Source organism: Lithobates pipiens, unplaced genomic scaffold (assembly GCF_037356315.1).
Source record: "Lithobates pipiens isolate NorthernLeopardFrog02 unplaced genomic scaffold, aLitPip1_a1.2 Scaffold_22, whole genome shotgun sequence".
NCBI classification, from domain to species: Eukaryota; Metazoa; Chordata; class Amphibia; order Anura; family Ranidae; genus Lithobates; species Lithobates pipiens.
Window position 1 is genome coordinate 190605566 of NW_027507784.1, and position 16282 is coordinate 190621847.

General features: G+C 42.5%; 1 protein-coding gene across 1 annotated transcript in view; it reads left to right on the plus strand.

Annotated features, from left to right (window-relative positions):
• Positions 1-269: 269 nt before the first annotated feature.
• Positions 270-16282, plus strand: part of CAVIN2 (caveolae associated protein 2) — a 60103-nt gene continuing 44090 nt past the window's right edge. Inside the window, exon 1 of the mRNA XM_077448744.1 lies at positions 270-937. Within this exon, the coding sequence (XP_077304870.1) occupies positions 440-937 (498 nt within the window). The 5' untranslated portion in view covers positions 270-439. The remainder of the gene's footprint in view (positions 938-16282) is intronic.

Sequence of the window (16282 nt, forward strand, 5' to 3'; positions counted from 1 at the left end):
CCAGGAAAAAAACATGCTTAGTGTTCCAGTGGATCACAGCAGCCAGCCAAAAGTTTTCCCCTGCAGCTAAGGGAAGAGGAGCTGGCAGCTGCCCAGGAGAGGGAGTTTTCTGCCTGCATGAAGTCATTACTGATATTCCACAAGTTAAAAAAAAATAAAAATGTAAACCTTCACTTCTAAAATCTCGCTCAGATTGAGGATATGCATGCGACACACCCCTGAATCTGAGAGTTAGCCTTTTGTAGTTTGGATAATTCATCTTTCGCCTCCCCCTGGGTGGAGCAGAGGCTTACAAGAGAAGCTGGAATGTAGTTGTTAGGAGTGTTTTGCAGCAGCCTGGTACATCGCCTACTATTCTGTACAAGCAGACTGTCTGCGGCTTGCCTTCTAATACAAGTCAGAAGAAAAGTTAGGCATCTGACTAAATCACAGCAGAATCATGGAAGAGAATTCAATTCAATTAGAGCATGCCATAAGCGAAGAGTTTCACAAGGCTGGTGAGCATGAAAGTCAGGAGCTGGTGGTGCCCAGCCACAGCCCTGCAGAATCACCAAGCTCCAGCCCCACACCTCAACAACATGGAGTGGATTCCATTAAAGACACCAACCAGGTCAACGCCATCACCGTTCTCACCCTGCTAGATAAACTGGTCAACATGCTGGACTCGGTACAAGAAAACCAGCAAAAAATGGAAAAGAGGCAGATCGACATAGAAAACTCCATCAAGGGGATTCAGAACGACATCACAAAGTTATCAAAGAGTCACACATCTACAAGTAACACTGTCAGCAAACTTCTGGAAAAGTCCCGCAAAGTCAGTACTAACATGAGGGAAGTTAAGGATCGCATGGACAAGCAGACAGCGCAAGTGAAGAAACTGGAGAACAACCAAAGCCAGCTACTGAGAAGGAATAACTTCAAAGTCCTGATTTTCCAGGTAGGTGACATTCATGGGAGAATTTACTAAAACTGGAGCACCCTGAATCTGGTGTAGCTCTGCAAAGTAACCAATCAGCTTCAAACTTCAGCTTGTCCAATTAAGCTTCAACAATAAATCCTACCAGCTGATTGTTTTCTACGCAGAGCTACACCAGATTCTGTGTGCTTCAGTTTTAGTAAATCTACCCCTTACACTTTAAAGTCCAGATTTTCCAGGTAGGTGACACTTGGACTTCAAAGGCGCCTTTTACATGGGGCAGACTCCGCCTGCTCAGCGGAGAATGGCGGATGGCTGGTCCATGTCCACTCCGCTTTTGCAGAGTCGACACAGACACAACCCGACCTGATCCACTATACAGATAAGAAACAGATCCCCATTCATCTGTTTTTAGCAGATCGGATTGGATGTGAGCGGGTGTAAATGAACACGTCCGTTTACATCCGCTGCTCCATAGAGGTTAATGGAGGCTCCGATTGGGTGCGCCTGAAAAACTGACCGGCAGACCCGATTGGTCCGCCCATGAGATAAGGGGCCAAAGTCCTGATTTTTCAGGTTGGAGAGCTTTGGACTTCAAAGTCCTGATTTTTCAGGTTGGAGAGCTTTGGACTTCAAAGTCCTGATTTTCCAAGTAGGTGACACTTGGACTTCAAAGTCCTGATCTTGCAGGTAGGTTACATGGGGACATTAAAGTCCTGATCTTGCAGGTAGGTTACATGGGGACATTAAAGTCCTGATCTTGCAGGTAGGTTACACTTAGAGGTGATTGGTGATGTTTGGAGAACTGGGCAGTGTCAGACTCTTTATACGTCGCCATGTATGTGTTCATTTTTCCAGCTCCACCCTGGCTATGATTTATACAAGCTGGTACCCTGACAAAGCCACTCCTGTTTTACTGTTGTGCAGCTGGTTGTTTCATACTATGTAGGAATATCTACATTCTTCATCTGGGACTAGTTGTATCCTGTATTATTGTCATCTAATCACCTGATCTGCGCAGTTACATTCTTATATCTTTATAAAACCTTCTTCGGTCCCCTTTTGCTTTATTAACGTTAGCAGTTCTGAGTATCACCTTGCTGCTTGGACTGACTGCAAAACATATCAGGAGAGACCGTTGGAACGTAATAAGTACAGTCTACAGAGGAAAGAAGGGAAAGGGAGGGGGCATGATTGAAACCTTTATGATTATGAAGTATAATATTAAATTCAGTTATTATTATTTTTTTTTTAACTATGAAGCTAAGATAAAGAACACATGGGCATGACCTCAAACTAGCAGGAGGAAATAAAACTAACATTAGGAAGTATTATTTTACCAAAATAGTAGTTAATGCTTAGAATAGACTTTCAGCAGAGGTAGAGATTCAGTCAACAGTAAGTCAAGCAAAACGGTTAAAAAACAAAAAAAAGAGGTAGACTTGATAGACGACTTGGTCTTTTTCTGCTGTCATTCTGTTTCTATGATTGCCTGCAGGCTAGCGGAGACTGAACCGTACATTAATAAGCTATATAATGACCAGGCTTATGATCAGAAAGCCATGGATAACTTCTCCTAAATATACAAAATAGTATTATATATCTAAACGGTAGAGATTTTCCTTTTGCACTACCAATCTGATAAAAGATTATCACATTACAACAAAGTTATTATCTATGACAAGTTCAACTAGGCTGCATAGTTCAAAATAATATAAAAACTTTTTTTGTAGGGTTGAAACCATACATGGCTGAAGGGGTGTGGTCTTTTGGCAGAAACTGTATTTCCCAAATGCCGCGAAAGGAATGGCCACAAGGAAACTTGTACTGTGAGAAACATAAGGACTATCATTGCTAACCTTGTAAAATCGCTAGCCTGGCTACCACTGTTTTCAATCCTTTCTGTGTAAGTGGTCTGGAACAAGCATGCAGCAAGGAAAGTCAGTGATGTCAGAATTCCTGATCTTGCGCCTATCCCTGGTCAATGACTCAAAGGTGGTTATTTACTAAAGGAGAATCCACTTTGCACTGCAAGTGCACTTGAAAGTGCATTGAAAGTGCACTTGGAAGTGCAGTCGCTGTAGATCCGAGGGGGACGTGCAAGGAAAATAAAATACAGCATTTTAGCTTGCACATGATTGGATGATAAAATCAGCAGAGCTTCCCCTCATTTCAGATCTACCCCTCAGATTTAGAGCGACTGCACTTCCAAGGGCACTTTCAAGTGCACTTGCAGTGCAAAGTGGGTTTGCCTTTCGTAAATAACCCCCAGTGTATTGACAATTATTGGGTTACAATGACAACCAGTACAATCAGTAATTTCGGAAGGAGAGTCAGCAATGGCTTCCTACAAATCTAATTTCCCATAAATGGTAATTAATTAAAAATGCAATCTAAGGCCGCGTACACACGGGCGGATTGTCTGGCCAACTAAGTTCGTCAGACAATCCGACAGACAATCTGTCCTACTTTTGAATGAACGGACTTGACCACACACGATGAGCAGACAGTCCGCCGAAAGCTTGCGCGATGGCGTGTACGGCACGTACGACGGGACTAGAAATTCGACGTCCAATACACTGCAATGCAACCTTCGGCGTGTAAATCCTTTCTGAGCATGCGCCATACTTAGTCCGTCCAACTTGCCTACACACGAGCGGACTGTCCGCTGAAACCAAGTTTGGACGGACAAAATTACGGAAATTCCGAAAGACTTAGTCCACCAGACTGTCCGCTGAAAAAGTCCGCTGAAGCCCACACACGAGCGGATAAGTTGGGCAGACAATCCGCCCGTGTGTACGCGGCCTAAGTATGATATCCTAGACTTTGTTAAACTGTAATAAGCTGATGCTGATTTTTTTCAATAACAGCCCGCACTACCTTTATATTAGCTGCAGTATGAAGTATCACAATGAAGGGTACCTACAGTATACACACAGTTGACACGTATTTCATTGGGAACCCAGTCTATGGAAAGGTGCACTTATTTAAAGTATGTTACCTAGGTATGGGCTATGAACTAAACTATTCAGATATTAGGTGAAAAAATCATTTTTTGGCTGATTAAAGTTTCTACAGATACAGTATGTATATAATAATCATTAAAATTAAGGTGTTATGCTCACCATAGATAAGGCAATTTAGTGGCCTGTAGGGGTTTATTTACTAAGCCAAATCCACTTTGCACTACAAGTGCACTTAGAAGTGCAGTCGCTGTACATCTGATGGGAACATGCAAGGAAAAGAAAAAAACAGCATTTTTACTTGTACATGATTGGATGATAAAATCAGCAGAGCTTCCACCCATTTCAAATCTTCCCTTCAGATTTACAGCGACTGCACTTCCAAGTGCACTTCTAGTGCAGAGTGGATTTGCCTTTAGTAAATCAACCCCATAGTCATATTTCTTTCTTTATTCCATGTGACCAAATAATCACAAATGGAGTGGAAGTGGATCAAAAAGCCACTGTGCCACCTGAAAGGGTATTTTGTTCATTTTCTGCCTTTTGCTATCTTGAAGCCAAGTAACATTGGTGTTTGAAAGAAACAAAATTTGCATGCATTTGGTCAATATTAAAGGATTGGTTCACCTTTTGAACATGTTAAAGGTTTTTTTTTTTTATATATATATAAAAATAACAAACATGCCTATGCTTACCTGCTCTGTGCAATAGTTTTTCACAGAGTAGCTCTGATCCTCCTTTTTTAGGGTGCCCTGCTGGCACTTCAGGCCCCTCCTCTTCATCGGGTGCCCCCCATGGAAAGCCGCTTTCATCCATTGTCCTGCCGTTGCGTCCATTGACACAGACAGCGGGACTCGGCCCCGCCCCCCCACTCCCATGTCACTGGATTTGATCTTGTGTTGAGCACACTGACAGTCCATTCACATTGGATAGGCTGCTTAACACAAAACACCTTAACCCACAAACAAGTGCATTAAAGCATACAGAACATCTTTTATATTAACCACTTAACAACCGCCCATTGCCGATTAACGGCTTCAGGGCGGTTGTTTAACTCTGAGAGGCCGTTAATTAACGGCCTCCCAGAATTCTGCTCTCACGCGCCCCCTGGGGCGCGCACACGAGAGCATCCGTGAACGCTGGGTCCAGTGGACCCGGCGCATCACGAATCACGGTAAACGGCCGCTCATCGCGGCCGTTTACCACGCGATCGCTCCGTCAAATGACGGAGCGATCACTTGTAAACAAACCGGCGTCATGTTATGACGCCGGTTCCTCCCTCCCCCTCTCTGTACCGATCGGTACAGCGGAGGGGGAAGAGATCGGTGTCAGCAGCGATGTGGGCTGCATCTGCAGTGTCCACATCGCTGCTCACCGAAAATTAACCCCTCAACACTCTGCAACACTCTGCAACACTCTGCAACACTCTGCAACACTCTGCAATACCCTGCAACACCCTGCAATACCCTGCAATACCCTGCCATTACTCTGCATTACTCTGCAATACCCTGCAACACTCTGCATTACTCTGCATTACTCTGCAATACTCTGCATTACTCTGCAATACTCTGCAATACTCTGCAATACTCTGCAATACACTCCGCAATACCCTGCAACCCTCCGCAATACCCTGCAACACTCCGCAATACCCTGCAACACTCCTCAATACCCTGCAACACTCCTCAATACCCTGCAACACTCCTCAATACCCTGCAACACTCTGCAATACCCTGCAACACTCTGCAATACCCTGCAACACTCTGCAATACCCTGCAACACTCCGCAATACCCTGCAACACTCCGCAATACCCTGCAACACTCTGCAATACCCTGCAACACTCTGCAATGCTCTGCAACACCCACCAATACCCTGCAACACTCTGCAACGCTCTGCAATGCTCCGCAACACTCCGCAACACTCTGCAATACCCTGCAACACTCTGCAATACCCTGCAACACTCCGCAATACCCTGCAACACTCTTCAATACCCTGCAGCACTCTGCAATGCTCTGCAACACTCTGCAATACCCTGCAACACTCTGCAATGCTCTGCAACACCCGCCAATACCCTGCAACACTCTGCAATGCTCTGCAACACCCGCCAATACCCTGCAACACTCTGCAATGCTCTGCAACACCCGCCAATACCTTGCAATGCTCTGCATCCCCCCCCCCCCCGCCGCCCTCCGGTGCTTCTACCGAATCACTAATACGATCAAAGCCAGAATCTTTTTTTTTTCTATTACAAGGGATGTTTACATCCTTGTAATAGGAATAAAAGTGATCAAAAAAAGTATTTTTGGGGAAAAAAATGTCAAACTAAAATAAATAAAGTAAAATGAACAATAAAAAAATATGTTTTTTTTAAAGCGCCCCTGTCCCCATGTGCTCGCATGCAGAAGCGAACGCATACGTAAGTCCCGCCCACATATGAAAACGGTGTTCAAACCCCACATGTGAGGTATCGCTGCGAACGTTAGAGCGAGAGCAATAATTCTAGCCCTAGACCTCCTCTGTAACTCAAAACATATAACCAGTAAAAAAAAATTAAATCGTCGCCTATGGGGATTTTTAAGTAGCGATGTTTGGCGCCGTTCCACGAGCGTGTGCAATTTTGAAGAGTGACATGTTAGGTATCTATTTACTCAGCGTAACTTCATCTTTCACATTATGCAAAAATTGGGCTAACTTTACTGTGTTTTTTTTTTTTTTTTTTTTAAGCACAAAACTGTTTTTTTTCCAAAAAAAAGCATTCGAAAAATTACTGCGCAAATACAGTGCGAGATAAAAAGTTGCAAAGACCACCATTGTATTCTCCAGGGTGTTTGCTAAAAAAACATATATAATGTTTTGGAGTTCTATGTAATTTTCTAGCAAATAAATGATGATTTTTACATGTAGGAGAGAAATGTCAGAATTGTCCTGGGTGCTCAAGAACACCTGATGGCGCTCCCTGCATGTTAGGCCTCGGTATGTGGCCACACTGTGTAAAAGTCTCACACATGTGGTATCGCCGTACTCGGGAGTAATAGCAGAATGTGTTTTGGGGTGTAATTTGTGGTATGCATATGCTGTGTGTGAGAAATAAACTGATAATATGACAATTTTGTGAAAAAAAAAAAAGTAAAAAAAATCTTGATTTTGCAAAGAATTTTGGGGAAAAATGACAACTTCAAAAAACTCATCATGCCTCTTACTAAATACCTTGGAATGTCTTCTTTCCAAAAAGGGGTCATTTGGGGGGTATTTGTACTTTTCTGGCATGTTAGGGTCTCAAGAATTGAAATAGGCCGTCAGTACTTCAGGTGTGATCAATTTTCAGATATTGGCACCATAGCTTGTGGACTCTATAACTTTCACAAAGACCAAATAATATCCACCAATTTGTACTTATTTTTACCAAAGATATGTAGTGGTATAAATTTTGGCCAAAATTTATGAAAAAAAATTACTAATCTGCTAAATTTTCTAACAGAAACAAAGAAAAATTCATTTTTTTACAGAATTTTCGGTATTTTTTCTTTTATAGCACAAAAAATTAAAAACCGAGCGGTGATTAAATACCACCAAAAGAAAGCTCTATTTGTTTGAAAAAAAGGACAAAAATTTCATATAGGTCCAGTGTTGCATGACTGAGTAATTGTAATTCAAAATGCGAGAGCACCGAAAGCTGACAATTGGTCTGGTTATTAAGGGTGTTTAAGTGCCCAGTGGTCAAGTGGTTAAGTTGCCCTTCTCTTTAGTCTTTCCATTTCTTCTTTAGTCTATTTGTGAATAGGTGCATAAAAATGAAATCTTAAAGAGAGAAAAAAGGGGTGCTGTATATTATTTTCTATAAAATTTTTACTAATAAACCTTATTACAAGGTGTTTCCATAACACTCAGATTGCAAAGCAAAGAAAACCCAGCCCTGCTTGAATGATTCTTGTAATCTAAACCCAAGAACTACGCTGCATTTGTTGCAGCTTATTAGTCCTTAAATATGGTGGCTGCATTTGTTTTCTTTTTATCAGGCTAAACACATTTCCTGAATAGTAAGGTCTTGCCAGGATTCCAGCGTCCTTGTACCTTCCTGTGGACTGAAGTGATATTTTAAACAAAGTTATCAGCTTTCCCAGCTCTCATCCTCCCTATGTAATGGAGACGAGGAGAAGAGGAGATTTGGTGGTCCAAACCTGAAGAGCAACCTAGGAAGACAGCGCTATTCCTTTATAGACGCAGTACAGAACACGTGTTACTGACAGGATCACACGTGAAATAAAAGGGGAACAAAATCTGAAGCATAGTAGTTAATACATCATATTGAGCTGAAATATAATACATTTGTGTTCAGATATGCTTTAACCTCTTCCCAACTGCCCTATAGCAGATATACTTCTACAGGGCAACTGTTCTGTGCAGAGCCATGTATACTGTATATACCTGATTCTGCACTTCCGCCTAGGGGGCGTGCCCCTTCTGCTGTGATTACTCACAGCAGAAGCCGATCTGCGGGTGCCAGGGCAATGGATTTCCGCCGACACCCGCCGATCGTCGAACGGAGCTCTGCCTATGTAAACAAGGCAGAGCTCTGTTCTGACAGGGAGAAAGTGATGGATTTTGTGTTCCTGCAAAGCAGGGAATAAAATCCATCACTTCCCTTAGTAAAAGCACTACGCAGTTTACACACAAAACACTGGTTAAGCACACAATTAACCCTTTGATTGCCCTAGATGTTTAACCTCTTCCAAGCCAGTGTCATTAGTACAGTGACAGTGCATATGTTTAGGACTGATCACAGTATTAGGGTCAGCTCCCACAAAGTGTCAGTTAGTGTTAGTATTAGTCTGGCTGTCCACCTCAATATCTCAGCCCCAATATAAGTCGCTGAATGTCGCCATTACTAGTATAAAAAAATAATATAAATACAAATTCCAAAATATATAAAAAAAAAAAAATGAAAATGTGATCAAATACCACCAAAAAAAAACCTCCATTTGTGAGGAAAAAAATAAATAAATGTTATTTGAGTACAATGTGGCACGACCGCGCAATTGTCAGTTAAAATAACGCAGTGCCGTATCACAAAAAATGGCCTGGTCATGAAGGGGGTAAGTCTTCCGAAGGTCAAGGACAGAAAGTAAAGGGAACATTTCCAACATGGACACAGACAGCAATACAAATCTTACTGGAGTTCTTACCTTTCTTACCTAATATCTTTAAAAAAGAAAAGACTACTGCTTTCTGAGTCTGTTGCAGATTGCCTATCACTTCCTGTACATCATTCCCTGTACGAATTTAAAGTGGAAGTCCATACAAAATCTAAAATCCCTGCATCTATAGACACCAGGGATCTAACACTAACCTCTCTATCCCTGTAGAGAAAAGATGAGTATGCATACCTTTTTGGAAGCCGATCTGACCCACTCCAAACCCGATCTCCAGCGCCAGAAGCTCTGCAGAGGACACGACCGACAACGGCTGTGAAATGAATGGGAAGTGACGTCACCCATAGAGTTACTATGGGGATTCTGTTGTCCTCCATCTCCTCTGCACCAGCCTACACAGAGAAGCCGTAGCTGACACCTCAGCATGGAATTTATTCGGAAGCGGGTCAGATCAGCTTCCAAAAAAGGATGTAAACTCATTTTTGCTTTACAGAGATACAGAGGTTAGTGTTAGGTCCCTGGTGTCTATAGATGCAGGGATTTTCAATTTTGCATGGACTTCCACTTAAGTGGTTCCAAAGCCTTAAGGTTTTTTTACATTAATGTATTCTCTACATTAAGGTACAAAACCTTCTGTGATCAGTACCTACCCAGCCCTTCCCCTAATACTTACCTGACCCCAATCTTGATCCAAAGCTGTGCCATTGGCTCCTGCTGCTGTCAATCAAATACTGTGATGAGGGAGCAGAGGGAGTAGGGCCAACTGTAGAAAAAGTAGAAGGGGAGTGTAGGGCCAAGTAGGGTCTATAGACACAGGCAGTGCAGCTTGGGATTTTACAGTATATTTGCCAATAATACACATCTAGTCCAAGTATGAGAACTCCCACCTACCCCACTGTATGAGGACAACAGGACAGGACTACTACAAACTCCCCACCTCCCATAATATAGATATATAGATCACTATCATCCTGTTATCCTCAATTACAATATAACTGATAACAGTCAAGCACAAGCAGAGAGCGCAGGAAGTCATCAGCTGACGAGATTTCTGTTAAGATCATTTTTTTTTTTTTTGCACTTATCAACAAAACATTTTCAATTGCATATATACCAGACTAAAAGTGAGCAAATAAGAGAAGTTGATAGCAATACTATTTATTAGCATTAACCATTATCCTCAGGGCCATCTTTAATATTGATTGGACCCTGGGCAAAACTTTTCTTGGCTCCCCCCCCCCCCCATGTAGCTTTGCTCTCCACCTGCCCTGAGACATACAATAAATAGCAGCTAGACTCAAAATCAGTTTACTGAATCAGATCAGGCAGCTATTGCGATTGGTTGCCAGAGGTTACAGTGTATCATCACCACTCACTGACTGGTTGCTAGAGGTTACAGCACACAATACAGCTCACTGATTAGTTGCCAGAGGTTACAGTGTATCATTACTGCTCACTGACTTTTTGCTAGAGGTACAGTGTATCATTACCACTCACTGACTGGTTGCCAGAGGTTACAGTGTATCATTACCGCTCACTGACTGGTTGCCAGAGGTTATAGTGTATCATTACCGCTCACTGACTGGTTGCTAGAGGTTACAGTGTATCATTACCGCTCACTGACTGGTTGCTAGAGGTTACAGCACACATTACAGCTCACTAGTTAGTTGCTAGAGGTAACAGCACATGATTTCTGCTTGTTGATTGGTTGCTAGAGATTACTGTGGATATGACCTCAGGGGGGCATGATATACATATCAATGCTGCCGGCCGCCGCTATTTACATATGAATGACAGTAATTTACATGTAAACACAGGGTCTGCAGGTGAGTCATCTGTACACAACAATAGGGCAAAGCTGGGCAGCGTTAGTAGCAGCACTTCACACTGAGATATCAGTACACAGCACGGGACAAAAACCTCAAGGGACAAGGGAATTTAAACCAGGATAGTTGGCAAGTATGAGGCAGCTGCTTTGGGGCCCACAACAATGACAGGGGCCAGGGTAGCTGCCTCTTTTGCCCTGCCTTAAAAACGGCCTTGATTATCCTCAGATCATGGCAGCCCATACATTAATCACTTTTTCACATTCAACTAAAAAAAAAATCTGATTCCCCCATGTACACATGCAATGTGGATGGGAAATCACTCCCATTGTTCTATAGCTGGTGGCGCTGATTTGGAAAAATACGTATCAGTAGATCAACTTTTGTACAGCCAGGGTGCCCATACATGGATTGAAATTCATTCAGCTTCTCTTCAATAGGCTGGCCTTTGTGCGTTTGTCACCCAAAAGAAGCATCTGCTCCTTTTTGGACAACAAGCTTTCCGCGTTTTTAAAAAGCGCATTTTGACACAAGTGCATCGTGATTTTGTCTCACGACAACCGCTGCAATTTCACACCATCTTTGTGCTGCAGTTTACAATGAATGATACCCAAAGGCATTTTGCAAATTTTGCAGCAATCGCTACTCAATTTGACGATCTTGGCGATCCTATCTCAGATCCAAATGGCCAAGTGTGAATGGAGCCTTCTCTTGCTACACTCGTGATTCTTACATAGCTAATTTTTGTCAAGAGGCTCCCAGCACTTAAAATAAATGAAAACTCTGCTGTGTCATCAAGGGGGAAAATTAAAGATGTCGTATACCAAAGCACTCTCTAACACTTAACCATCACCCACCTCTGCATGAGTAAAGTGATATTTCCCTAACAGGACACAGATCGCAAAAATATAAAAAGAAATGTAACTATTTTCTACTGTATCAAAAACCGAAAAAAGATATGGCTTCATATAATGCCTTAAGAGTTCCCTTCACTGGAACTAATAAGCTAAGCCCAACCCCTGAAAAACAACCCCACACCATAATCCCCCCTCCACCAAATAATTTGGACCAGTGCACAAAGCAGGGCCATAAAGACATGGATGAGTGAGTTTTGAGTGGTGGAACTTGACTGGCCTGCACAGAGTCCTGACCTCAACCCGATAGAACACCTTTTGGGATGATTTAGTGAAAACTGCAAGCCAGGCCTTCTCATCCAACATCAGTGCCTGACCTCACAAATGCGCTTCTGGAAGAATGGTCAAACATTATATTTGACACAATCCTAAACCTTGTGGGCAGCCTTCCAAGAAGAGTGGAAGCTGTTATAGCTGCAAAGGGTGGGCCAACTCAATATTGAACCCTACGGATTAAGACTGGGGTGCCATTGAAGTTCATGTGCGTGTAAAGGCAGGTGTTCCAATACTTTTGACAATATAATGTGTGTGTGTGTGTGTGTGTGTGTGTGTGTGTGTGTGTGTGTGTGTGTGTGTGTGTGTGTGTGTGTGTGTGTGTGTGTGTGTATGTATATTGTATGTACATATAAGTGTGTTTGAGCTTTGGGGTGCACACCCTAACACAATAGGCTGCGCACGCCTATGTATGTATATAAACACACTTGAGTACATTGTTTGTGTTATTGTAAGTAAGCTATATTAATTCAGTTCAGTGTCACACAGAATAGAAATGTAATTTTAAAATAAAAAAACTTGCACTGAATACAGTAAAATTAATATTATAATGAATTGGTCATAAATAATTTTGCATAAAGTTCTGACTTTTAGGTTTCACTAAATATTAATATTATCTGCTAAAGATTATAGAGGGAATGCAGTCTAAAAATGGAAACATTAATCAGCCTTTTATCATACGTATGTCCATTTTTGGTCTGTAAATCCTAGTTTAACTTTTGCCATGAGAATTTCCCAGTTTAGAGAGAGCCAGAGAAAATGAGAGGGAGTGTGTAAGTGAATGTACAGTTTTGTGTGTGTCTATAATATGCTGCATTTTCCAAATGGTGGCGATGCAATGAATGGAGCTGAATATTAGTTTCATTAAGGACCAAATGGTGTGTACATATCCATGTGCCACTGGATGTTGACTGCACCATGTATGGACCTACGCTTGGTGGCGTTAGTATTGGGAGAGCATGGGTGTTTGGGCATTATGAGATTCCAATGGACCAATAGTGTATATTCTAGACATGTGTGGTTCATTTTGTATGAATCAAAAATTTGTACGAATTTACGAAATTTCGTTCATTCGGAAGCATCCGAAATACGAATTTCTATGCTTCTGAATTGTAAATGAAATACGAAATTTCATTGACGAATTTCGGATTCCAAATTCCGTTACAATGGAAACGTGACTGGTGTTTTGTTGACCAATCAGAGGTTTTCTTCTGCTGCTGAATGAGGGTTGGGAAAATTACCTTTTTTAATATGGGATTGGGAGACTGGTACTGATAGTCGATGGGAGATTCAGAATCGGAAAAAATAAGAATGTTCGTTAATATTGTTTTATTATTGTCATAATAATTACAATTATTCGTTATGATAAAGTTAAAACCCAGGAAGTCAGCACAGCACAGGGATGGTGGGAGCCCCTCATAATGAGCACAGCACAGGGATGGTGGGAGCCTCTCATAATGAGCACAGCACAGGGATGGTGGGAGCCCCTCATAATGAGCACAGCACAGGGATGGTGGGAGCCCCTCATAATGAGCACAGCAGGGGTACAAACCCAGGAGGTCAGCACAGCACAGGGATGGTGGGAGCCCCTCATAATGAGCACAGCAGAGGTACAGCCCCAGGAGGAAGTCAGCACATCACAGGGATGGTGGGAGCCCCTCATATTGAACATAATGAGTCAACGTCTGCCATATTGAGAAAGGTATTTGTTGCTTTTTAAAGTCATAGTAACAAACGTTGGTAACTGTTAGGAAAAGTTAACGAACCTACCGAAAATTTGAATTAACGGCTAATACCAAATGGAACTAAACAAAACAAATTTATTGACGGCGCACATGTCTAGTATATTCATATTCACTCACAAAATAGCTAGAGTTACTGAAAAGAAAATTTGTGTAGATACCTTAGGAACATACGATGGATATATACTGTAAAACATTTTACATTATGAAAATTTGCCACTTTAGTCCAGTCCATATAGAAACTTGGCCCTGAGTTGTGCTTACTGCTGTGGGCTCATTACTTAATGATGAGAACACACACTGATCTATGGAGATGCATCTAATTGAAGGAACTTTGTCACCATATTGAATATTTTATTATAAGTCAAAGCCCAACTACCCTTGCAATGGGGTCCTCCAATATGTCTAGGGGGCCCTTGTTACTGTATGTCTAGGGATACAGAAACAGGCTTTGTTACTTACCCTATCCCTTAGCTCTAGTGCTGCCCTCTTCTCCCCAAAGCTTTGGGTTGTGGCTAATTCTTCAATGTCAACACGTACAATGCAGGGGTAGTAACCCTCCATTGCACCTGGTGGTTGAGAGCATGTGACCGAGGCCAGGAAGACTTTAGAGAGGAGGCTGCGGGGGACCAGCCACAAAACTGGAGAGACCATGCTGGACTGCGTAGTATAGTAAGACTTTACTCTTTTTTCTGGTACTGATAAACAAAATGAGAATTTAACTCTTGCAAGATGGGGAGCTCCACTGTAAGTGTAGGTTTTTCTCAAATTCATGTAGCTGGTTTTTAATACATGTGTTGCCTTCGGGTAATGCTTTTATTTCAGAACTGCAAGGTTGTAGATGACAAGAAAAATGTAAAGAATCCAACACTTCCATAGCACTTCCATGTCAGATTCTGTGGCTTTCCGGCTGCTCACTGCTGCTCCCCTCACCCCTTCTCTGCTGCTATATCAGTAGTCTCTGACGGTGGCTCTTGAAGGACAGCTTCTCGATATCATGTTACAGCTATAACACTGTGCTTGGGAGAGCGCGTGTGCGGGGGCAGCATCACCAGTAAGTAGGGATGAGCCGAACCCCCCCGGTTCGGTTCGCACCAGAACATGCAAACAGACAAAAATGTTGTGCAAACATGTGAACACTGTTAAAGTCTATGTGACACGAACATGAAAAATCAAAAGTGTTAATTTTAAAGGCTTATATGCAAGTTGTTGCCATAAAAAGTGTATGGGGACCTGGGTCCAGGGGACATGTATCTATGCAAGAAAAAGTTTTAAAAACTAAATTTTTTTTCAGTGATTTTAATAATGCTTAAAGTGAAACAATAAAAATGAAATATTTCTTTAAATAGCGTGTCTGGGGGTCCTCTTAGTCTGGGTAGGGGTACAATGTACCCAGTCGGCATGTAAAGTAACGCATCTTTCTGATGTTTATTACAGTACCGCAGCAAAATTACATTTCTAAATAAAAAAATGTCATTCAAAATTGCTTGTGGGGGTCCCCCCAAAATCCATACTTGGCCCTTCAGGTCTGGTATGGACTTTAAGGGGAACCCTGAGACAATTTTTTTTGTAAATGGCATGGAAGTCTCCCCAAAATCCATACCAGACCCTTATCCAGGCAAGCAGCCATGGCAGGCCAGGAAAGGGGGGGATGAGCAAACGCCCCCCCCGACCCATACCAGGCCGCTTGCCCTCAACATGGGTAGGGTGCTTTGGGGTCCCATGTTGATGGGGACAAGGGCCTCGTCCCCACAACCCTTGCCCGGTGGTTGTGGGGGTCTGCGGGCGGGGGGATTATCGGAATCTGAAAGCCCCCCTTTGACAAGGGGGCCCCCAGGTCCTGGTGCCCCCTATGAGATTGGGTAGGGGTACATTGTACCCCGTGATTGTAGGGGTACATTGTACCCGCGCTGTGATTGAAGATGAATGGACATTGCAGGACTCTTTTTTTAATATTTAAGACAGCAATATGTACCAAAATACATTCCACAATGGTACAGAACCCCAGATAAATGTCAAAAAATTCAGAAATTAAATGGGGGGCTTTTTTTTCCGGGAGGGGGGTAAGGAAAGGAGGGGGTAAATGGATGGATATATATATATATATATATATATATATATATATATATATATATATATTAAATATACTGCCACTAACTAACATGCCTGCCTAATCTAGCTCAATCTGTCGCCATCCACAGTCACACACTACACATGGCTACTATGCAAGCAGCCTTATATAGTGTGGGGCGTGGACTTGGTCCCCCTGAGCCAGCATTTGCCCAATTATAGCTCTCGCAGCAGAGCACGCTGTGATTGGCCAAAGCATGCAAGTCAAGTGCATGTTTTGTTTTGGCCAATCATCAGACATCAATGCACTGCGATCTCGCAGTGCATTACGGGGCATTCCGCAGTGCTCGAATTTGCGGCAAAGGCCCAATAATAATCATTGTTCGACGACCAGTAAGCTACATAGGCAACATATTCAGCTTGCTGATGA